The sequence below is a fragment of the Verticillium alfalfae genome, genomic scaffold (assembly GCF_000150825.1).
Source record: "Verticillium alfalfae VaMs.102 supercont1.5 genomic scaffold, whole genome shotgun sequence".
NCBI classification, from domain to species: Eukaryota; Fungi; Ascomycota; class Sordariomycetes; order Glomerellales; family Plectosphaerellaceae; genus Verticillium; species Verticillium alfalfae.
The window spans coordinates 1,384,634-1,393,765 of record NW_003315034.1 but is presented as its reverse complement, the minus strand read 5'-3'; the positions used below and the strand labels follow the sequence as shown (position 1 = coordinate 1,393,765).

Genomic DNA, 9,132 nt, shown 5'->3' with positions numbered 1-9,132 from the left:
AATTCGTCCGTCGCACGTCAAGCGGCCTCAACGCCGCGGGCCCCCGAGTTCTCGTCCCTCTCGTCGCAGCAGAATGACATGTCGCCCTACGATATGCTGCGCTCCATACTGGGACAGTCGCGGACGGATGACGAGATCGAGGCGGCTCTTGCGGTGCACGGTAATGACCTGAGTGCCGCCATCGTGGCCATTATGGAGAGCCAGGCGCAAGACGGCTCCTTCCCGAGCCTGCAGGCAGGAGGGAGACCAAGTCCATCGTCATTTGGCAAGTCCATGGCCACCGACGCGCGGCCCGGGGACGCCGGCGGGCCAGCAAAAGGTCGGGCCGTCATTTTGCAAGTTTTACATGGTCCACAGGCCAGTGCCTGCGGTCCGATTGCCGGTTCAGCCACGACCTCAGCAATCATCTGTGCAAGTACGTGTGGCCTCCTGCGCCTTCACCTGTCACCGCCAAGACTAATTATGCTCTCACAGGTACTGGGTCATGGGTAACTGTCTCGCAGGGGACACGTGCATCTTCTCACACGACCCGGCCTATCTCATGAACAAGCTCGCGCTCGACGGCGCCAGCACGCCTCCCACTAAGCAGGCCACCATACAAGTATCAGACTACAACTCGTTCCCGCTGCTCCAGCCGGGGACACCCGAACACGGCGCCGGCCAGACCAACGGCTACCCATTCGTCGGCATCACGCCGCCCCCGGGTCTCAAGCCGTTCCACGCAGGGGAGAGCCCCAGGTCCCGGTCTCGTCCCGGCAGCCGGCAGCAGCAACCCCGCGAGGCGTCGTCATTGCGCCCTCCCTCGATGATGCCGACGCCTTCCCGTCCCTTGCTCGGCCGCGGCCAAGCAGCCGAAGAAGCACCACGCAAAAGGGGCGGGCACAACCACAAGGACAACTTTGTGCGCCTAGTTCACTGGCGAAATTGTCAAAATGTCGCCCCCTGCCGGCGGCGGGCGGTTTTGCGGCAGGACCTTGAAGAAGGATTGGGCCGAACCGGCAAGCTTCGACCAATTATTCCGGAACCGGGGAAGAACAACCCTGGCCGGCACAAGGCACAGCGATCCAGAGCCCGAAGCATATCCCCTGGCTGGAGACGGCGAGCGGGCCAACAAGTTGTACCTGAAGGCGCGCCAGGAGGCTATCAAGCACGGCGGCCTCAGGAACAAATTCCTGCAGAGGTATCTCCTGTCCCCCTCACTGTCTCTTTCCTTTTTATTTTTATTTTATTATTGGGCGAAGGTTGAGCAGCACAAGAGCCATGACTGACCATGACGACAGCGCTGCGCAGGCATGGAACCGGAACGACGCGCGGGCCGCCAAGGCGCTGAGCCTGCGGGGCCAAAGCGAGAACGACCTCATGCGGAAAGCGCATCGCGAGGCGGCGCGGGAGCTGTACGAAGAGCGCAACAGGGCCAACTCGACGAGTGCCGAGATGTACGTCGACCTGCACGGGCTGCACCCCGAGGAGGCAGTCGAGTACCTGGAGCGGGTGCTGGCGGAGAACAGCAAGGAGGGGCGTCCCATATACGCGATCACGGGAACGGGCCACCACAGCAAGAGCGGCAAGGACAAGGTGGGCAAGGCGATCCGCAACTTCCTCAACGAGTGGCGGTATGCGTACCGGGAGTTCTCGGTGCCGGGGGACCGGAACAACATGGGCGGGATCCTGGGTATCGACGCGACGAGCTATGACAAGAGCCTCGCCAGGTCGGGCGCGGCGAGCCCATCCGAGAGCAGCAGCAAGGAGGAGGTCGACATTCTGAGTCAGGGCGTCGAGATTGGGGATGGCAAGGTGAGGCTGCTCGTTCGAGACCCGCCCAAGGGACCGAGCGGAAGACGGTCATGATGATGTGGATATGAGACGAGGGATTCTGCGGGGGCGGGCTGGCATGAGAAGACGAGACCCCAAGACGAGACCCCAAGATATGGAAGACGCGAGAAGAAGACGAGGATACAACATAGAGGCATTCACTCTGGCCCTTTGGGTACTGACAAAGGTGTGATGCCAATGCATACAGCAGTTTGTCGTGCCGATCAGTTCCAAGGCGAAGCAACGCTAAGCCTCGTTTGGGCGTGTATGGTTCAACGCCTGTGGCTCAACGTCAGTGCTGGAACACGGAACACGGAACACGGGACATTGGACCACTCTCCATCTTCTTCCCTTGCCATTGCACAACACAACCGTATGAATCCTCCTCAGGTAGCAGATTGAGTTGCTGTAGCGCCATCTACCTAAGGTACGTATTGACGTTTGGTCGCTGGGGAGGGCGTGCGGTCCTCGAGCCTCCTGGCGGCACAGCGCAAGTGCTGACCAACCAACCCATGACGACTGCCTAGACCTCGTATCAATTGAACCTCCCCTCCACTCCCCTCCCCCCCCGGTGTATCCGACACCGCAAAACTCCCTCCACGACACTGCATCCTCGCCTTCTCCCATTGCTGTGGAACATGGCCACGCGGTAGCTTTTGTTGCTCACCGAATCCATTGAAGCTCGGCGCTCGACGCTTGCCGCTCGACGCTTGCCGCTCGAAGCTCGCTCATACGACGCAGGGCCGTCATCAACACCCCATCGCTTGCATTGCCTGCTGGGTTTCGCTTTCTTACTCGACTTTGGCTCCTCTCAACGACGACCCCTCCGATCATCCCTTTGCAGAACATACTCCCGAACGAACACCCATCACAACGACACAACCCGACCCTCCAACCCAGCCATGCCCGCCAACGGCAACGATGCGTGGTCGGCAGCCCAGGCGCTGTCCATATCGCCCGAGCCCGGTCTCGCCTCACCCACGCGGCGCGCCTCGCCATCCGCCACATCGTCGCCCGACCCTCCTCCGCCCTGGGCTCGCCGGTCCCCGTCCTCGCGGCGGCTCTCGACGACACGCTTTGCCCGCCACCAGCCGCCGGCGCTGACGCGGGCCCTGCGTGCCGCCCACAAGACAGCCAACAACCTCTGGGTGCTCTACCTGCGGCTGCCGCCGGTGCAGCGGCTCGCGCTGACGTTGGCGCTCGTCGTCGTCAACGTCTTCTCCTCCTCTTCGTCATCTACTCGCAACGCCATCTTTCGCGTGGCTCGCGCCCCGTGTCGCAACCGCTGGGCGCGCCCCTGCCCCGGCGGCTGGGTGGCTCCGCCTGGGTTCTTTCACCTTTTGCGACGGCCTTTCCGCCCGTCATCGGCCACGCACGTCCGTGACCGTCGCCGGCTTCGTCTACGGCTTCCCGCACGCCTACCCCATCGTCGCGACGGCCACCGTCGCCGGCAGCCTGACGGCCTTTTACACGTCGCGCACCGTCTTCAGCGGCTACGTCCACCGCCTCGTCGGCGCCGACCCGCGCTTCGTCGCCCTCGGCCACGTCCTCCGCAGCGACGGCCTCGGCATGCTGACGGCCGTCCGCTTCTGCCCGCTGCCCTACAGCGTGTCCAACGGCTTCCTCGCCACCGTGCCCGCCGTGCGGCCCGCCGCCCTTTCGCCGCCGCCACGGCCCTCGCGAGCCCCAAGCTCCTCGTCCACGTCTTCATCGGCTCGCGCCTCGCCCTCATCGCCGACAAGGGCGACGCCATGACCGCCGCCGACAAGGCCGTCAACTACACCTCCATGGCCCTCGGCGGCCTCGTCGGCCTCGCCGTCGGCTGCCTCATCTACCACCGCACCATGGCCCGCGCCGCCGAGCTGGCCCTCGAGCAGCACGACCACGCCCACCCGGACCACGAACACCGCAGGCGCGGCAGCGACGGCTCGTCTTTCTCCGCCCGCGGCGTCGCCCGCGGCATGCCGACTTTGACTACGCCGACGTCGAGGCCGGGCCTCGTCGACCCCGAGGACGTCGCGGCCCTCATGAACGAGGATGACATTAGCCTCTGGGGCAACGAGGAGGATGCGCGGTACCGGGACGAGGACGAGGCCGGGGGCCAGGAGACGGGCGTCGTGGACGACGCGCGGCGGTCGAAGACTGGGAGGAGAGAGTAGGCCGTGTTTCTTCATTGCGCCGCGTCTACCTTTTTCTTTCCTTCTTCGTCGTTCCGTCTTTCGACGAGAACGCCTCGTTCTTTGGGGCCGCTGCCGCTGCTGTTGACGACCATGATGCCAGTAGTGTGTCTGTGAAGGCCGGTTGGCGTTTTCTTAGGGATTTGGGTACGTGTGTTGTTTTTTCCCCTGGAAGGGTTCTTTACTATAGATGGTGCACGCGTGGGAAGGTACAACCAAAACATAGACACATTTCGGCATCGACTGGTTTTCGTTTCATGCATGTCAAGTATTCATCTCTGGATTGAAATGTGGTATCCTATTGTTACGCCGTGAGGACAGCCCGCTCTCGTCCTCATCCTCAAATACACCCCAAGCCATCGTCACGTCATGAGATCAAGAACAAGTACAATCGCTCGCGGGTGAGTACAGTCTGAATAGGAAACGCTAACCCAAAACGCCGGCGCTAAGAAAACACAAACGAAGAACCAAAGTAGGAGAAGCAGGTCATGGCCGCTGCCCCTGGAAGTGCTGCATAAACTGAATGGCTTGTTCGATGGGATACCCGATAAACACGGGCCCCGTGAAAACCATCTGCGGCCCACCCGGCTTGAGAGACTCAGCCAAGGGGTTGATAAAGGTCGGTTGCTGAGGTGCGTACGCCGATTGTGGAACAAAGGTTGGTTGAGGGGGAGCGAAGGTGGCCTTCGGAAGCGATGGCGGTGCTGGTTGTGCCTTGGCTGGTGGTGTGACAGGTCGCAGAGGGGGTGTCGCCGGTAGCTGGTGCGGCTCAGGGTCCTTGCCCTCATCAGTCTTGGGATATGCTGGTGGAGATGCATCAAGTCCGTTCATGACAGCGGCGAGCTTGGTGTGATCGAATGGGCACTTGCCCCCAAGAGCCTTGGCTGGGATCGGGTGACCTGCTGGGGTCGGAAGACCTTGCGATGATGTTGGCATGACGACGGGTGCGGGCGGCGGCGACAGCGGCGGCCCATCCTCGTCTTCAAACCTGTGTGTCTCATAGACAGGAACGGAGATGCCCCAGGGACGGCTGGGAGACTCGCCGACGCGAACCTCCTTGAGCGGGCGGTCAAAATGACCTTGGCGTTCATCATCCACGTCGTTCGGCTGCTCCGGAGGCGTAGAGTTGACTTCCTCGATATCGTCCGTGGCATCCGACGTCACGGCATGCGCCCAATTTTCCACCCTTTCATTCGACGCCTTGTCAATCTCTTCCTGCATTTGCGACGTCGGCAGCATGGGCTTGTGGAGCGTGCTAAGACCCTGCACCATGCTGACTAGGTTGCCGTACTTGGCGTCAAGCTTGCGAATTTGGTCTTCACTTCTCTGGTAGCGGCGGACACACACTTCGTGACTGCGTGGCAGCTCGTGCTTGTGTGTCTCGACGTAGTGGGCAATTTCCTCTGGAGAGTGTTGGTCAAGGTAGCGGATGGGACACTTGGCGGCGTTGCCGCTGGACTGGGCCTGCTGCGATGTGGCTTCCTCTAGCATGGCGGCACAGATGGGATCGGCAGAGTGATGAGGGGTGGTGTCCTGCGGGCCAGGTTCAGCGGAGCCACCATGAACGTGGCCGTTCACCATGTCGGGTTTGGGTGTCGCCGCCGCCGAGAAGGGGCATTGAAGCTGGCCCTTCTTGCCCTCGATGGTGAAGTCTTGTTCCAGTGCGGTCGACATGGATGTGACTGTTTGCCCGTCGCACGACAAGCTGCCTCTGCTAGATACACTCGTTTTACTCGGCTCCACAAGGGCGGAAAGCTGTTTGGCGCTTCGGCGACCGTCACGGATGAGCACTGCAAGCTGGTTGCGCGTGTCAAGATTGTTGCGCCGGGGCAAGGGTACAGGTTTGGCGTCGTCTACGGGCAGGTCTGACGGGAGCTGGAGCTTGGCCAGAGTCTCTGCAATGTCTGGGGCGTTGGGTGCATATTTGTCTGCTAGGAACTGGTACTGTCGGCAGGCAGCCGGGGGGCCTCTTGTCAGCATGTCTGCTCGAGGACCGAAGTGGTTCGGAGAAAAACCAAGTGAGAAAAAAAAGGGAGCAGGGGTAAACAGGTCAGAAATTGGTAAATTTTTGTCGATCTTCGGTGCAGCTTGCATCTCTTGATCTAGAGCTAAATTTTGTTCATCATGTAGAAGGGGATCGCCTCGCATGGCCGTGGGGAGATGATGGCATGCTCGGCTGACAAATGAAGAATTGTAGCAGTTGGCTTACCTGTTCGTGGGCGAACCTCAGCTTGTGTTCCAGGATGGTTTTCCTGTCAGTCAGAGCCTGAACCTCATCGGCAAGAGCATGGAAAGAATCAACCAATGTCTGCGTCAGATTGATGTAGTTCATCACATTGCTGAGGTCGCGTTCAGAGTGCGCGGTGTGAGGCATGAAGGATGGTGTTGGGGAGAAGATGGTGGGTGATGGAGGAAGGGAAGAAGTAGCAGTCAGTCTGATGGGTCCTGGTTTGCAGTAGGTGTGGATGCCGAGGGCAGCTTCCTAATTGCACGGATACGCGTCACGTGGGTGACCCACACCATGCACTGCACCACGCCACCTTCGGCGACACGCACCCCGAGGCCGACCCCTGCTGCTCTCACGGAACTTCAGGGAGCTAAGCCTGCTACCTAGGTGGGGACCTTAGCAAGCTGAGGTGCCTAGGGAGATACGCTGGTACGGTAGGTCGGTAGATTGGTGGGCACCGACCTGACTGCTTGGGGCAGTTGGCAACCGCTGGCTTCAGAGCTCCACTTATCAACCCCTCCATGCTGCACAGCACCTTGAGAAGGAGACAGACGGAGAGCTGCTGGAGAGCATCTATCACCACGATTCTCGTTGGAGCTGCATATACTCATATATCTGCCTCTCTGTCATTCCAGTACTCTACCTTCTTTCTGGCGTCTTTCTCTTGTCAAAGTTGAACCATCGCACTCCCTTCGCCCAGATCAGCCAACCTGGCTGGAACTGCCTGAACAATGGCAGGGAAAATCATCAATGCTGCGAAGCTGCTGAGCAGAAGATCCCACATCCTGCCAGGTACATGTTACATCTCGCCATTTACAGCCCTTGTTTCCTGCGCCTGGACTAACATCCTCAGACCAACTCCAAGTCTCCGAGCTCTTCTTCGAAGTGCCTGCCGATTACTCGAACCCTCCCGCCGGCACTCTCAAGCTCTTTGGCCGTAGTGTGACCAAACGTGAGCGTCCAATCGTGCCGCTCTCGTCAGCCGATGCCATCAAGGCTGACCAGAAGCCATGGCTCGTCTATCTCGAAGGTGGTCCTGGCTTCGGCAACCGCGAACCCCAGGACATGCCCCTGACCCGCCTTGCCTTGACCCGCGGGTATCAAGTCCTGTTCCTCGACTACCGCGGCGTCGGCTCCAGCACCCCCATATCCGCCGCCTCCGTCAAGCAGAGGGCCGGTACTGATGCTGTCTCCCAGGCTGCCTACCTGCGTCTCTTTCGCCAGGATAACATCGTGAACGACTGTGAGGCCGTCCGCGCCTGCCTCACGGAAGGCTACCCTGCCGAGAAACGGCCCTGGTCCATCTTCGGCCAGTCCTTCGGCGGCTTCGTCGCCCTAACCTATCTCTCCCGCTTCCCCCAGGGCCTCCGCGAGGTCTTCCTGACCGGTGGCCTCGCCCCCCTTGACAAGACCCCTGACCAAGTGTATGAGGCCACCTTTGAGCGCGTCACGAGCCGCAACGAGGTCTACTACAAGAAGTACCCCGAGGACATCCGCGCCGTCCGCGAGATCGCCCGCCACATCGCTTCACACGAGGGCGCCTCCGTACCGCTCCCCGCCGGCGGCACCCTCACCATTCCCCGCCTCCTGACTCTCGGTCTCGGCTTCGGCGCCCACGGCGGCCTCGACTCGGTCCACGCCCTGATCCTCAAGCTGGCGACCGACCTCGACCAGTTTGGCCACCTCACCCGCGCCGCCCTCGCCGCCGTCGAATCATACAATCCCCTTGACGCGAATCCCATCTACGCCATCCTCCACGAGGCCATCTACTGCTACGAGCCCGGCGTTGCCTCCAACTGGGCCGCCCACCGCGTCGGCAGCCGCCTGGCCCCCTACGCTTGGCTCGACAACACGAAACCCTTCGTGCTCGACGAGTCCGACGACGACAGAGAGCCCCTCTACTTCTCCGGTGAAATGATCTTCCCCTTCCATCTCGACACCCATCCCGAGTTGCGTCTGCTCAAACCCGCCGCCGACCTCCTGGCCGCTCACGCTGAGTGGCCCGCGCTGTATGACCTCGACCAGTTGCGCCGCAATGACGTCCCCGTCTACGCTGCCAGCTATGTCGACGACATGTACGTCGACTCGCGGATCGCGCGCGAGACGGCTGCCGCCGTTCGCGGGTGCAAGGTCTTCGAGACGAACACCATGTACCACAACGCATTACGGGCCAAGACGGGCGAGGTCCTCGGTGAGCTGTTCAAGTTGCGGGACAACACGATCGATTAAGTGATTTTGAGCGCATAGTGTTCATGGCAAGCGTGTGTGTGTTTTTAATTTCGTGGAGAGAGATGAAAAGCGATATAGTAGAAAGACGATTGGTGACACGAAGACAGTGGACCAACCCACAATGCCTGGGTCTATGATAACCGTCATTGTCCTAATTGAGCCAGCTACATTATTGCCAACGCCTGCTGATCGACCGAACCTATAATAATACGTGTCTGCATCCGCGGATTCTCAAGAAAGCATACGAGTTGACGAGGGTCAGTCCAGCTTTCACTACTATACTGCCTAGCTCTCACTAGTCCCATATCGCCGGTCCAGGATGGACTCTGGCATAGGGATACACAACTGTTGGTCCTCCGAACGGCGGAGGGGGCGGCCCCGGTGGCGGCGCAACCTCCATGCTCGGCAGGTTCTGGCCCCCGATGTCTTCTTCCCTCCGCAGGGCCGCTTCCCGGAGCACCAGCGCAGCGACGTCCGGATGGCCGATGAGGAACTCGCTCGTTTCCTGCGGCGCCCTCTGCCAGAGGAGCGGCTGCAAGAAACCGATTCGCGCAAAGACCATCTTGAGCAGCAGGTCTGACTCAGGGACTCCAGCATACAGCGCGGCGCAAAGACGTAAGACCTCGGGCGTTGCGGCGTGCGCCGCCGGCCGTTTCGAGCATGTCAACGCAGCGGCGACGAATGGCA

At 60.8% G+C, this 9,132-nt stretch overlaps 5 protein-coding genes across 5 annotated transcripts in view; 3 read left to right on the top strand and 2 right to left on the bottom strand.

Moving 5' to 3' along the window:
* Positions 1-78: 78 nt before the first annotated feature.
* VDBG_04744 (CCCH zinc finger and SMR domain-containing protein) lies at positions 79-1,848 on the top strand (the record flags this gene model as incomplete). Its single annotated transcript, XM_003005092.1, has 3 exons — positions 79-419; positions 475-1,180; positions 1,291-1,848. The coding sequence occupies 3 exons, from the start codon at positions 79-81 to the stop codon at positions 1,846-1,848; spliced, it is 1,605 nt and encodes a 534-aa protein (XP_003005138.1).
* An 866-nt stretch (positions 1,849-2,714) lies between these two features.
* VDBG_04743 (conserved hypothetical protein) lies at positions 2,715-3,971 on the top strand (the record flags this gene model as incomplete). The annotated part of the gene is made up of 1 exon (XM_003005091.1): positions 2,715-3,971. One exon carries the CDS (start codon positions 2,715-2,717, stop codon positions 3,969-3,971), a length of 1,257 nt encoding a protein of 418 aa, XP_003005137.1.
* Positions 3,972-4,475: 504 nt separating this feature from the next.
* VDBG_04742 (conserved hypothetical protein) lies at positions 4,476-6,363 on the bottom strand (the record flags this gene model as incomplete). Its single annotated transcript, XM_003005090.1, has 2 exons — positions 4,476-5,927; positions 6,199-6,363. 2 exons carry the CDS (start codon positions 6,361-6,363, stop codon positions 4,476-4,478), a joined length of 1,617 nt encoding a protein of 538 aa, XP_003005136.1.
* Positions 6,364-6,947: 584 nt separating this feature from the next.
* On the top strand, positions 6,948-8,445 carry VDBG_04741 (proline iminopeptidase; the record flags this gene model as incomplete). The annotated part of the gene is made up of 2 exons (XM_003005089.1): positions 6,948-7,008; positions 7,070-8,445. The coding sequence occupies 2 exons, from the start codon at positions 6,948-6,950 to the stop codon at positions 8,443-8,445; spliced, it is 1,437 nt and encodes a 478-aa protein (XP_003005135.1).
* Positions 8,446-8,740: 295 nt separating this feature from the next.
* Positions 8,741-9,132, bottom strand: part of VDBG_04740 (conserved hypothetical protein) — a gene marked incomplete at both ends in the record, with an annotated part of 1,481 nt that continues 1,089 nt past the window's right edge. Inside the window, one exon of the mRNA XM_003005088.1 lies at positions 8,741-9,021. Within this exon, the coding sequence (XP_003005134.1) occupies positions 8,741-9,021 (281 nt within the window). The remainder of the gene's footprint in view (positions 9,022-9,132) is intronic.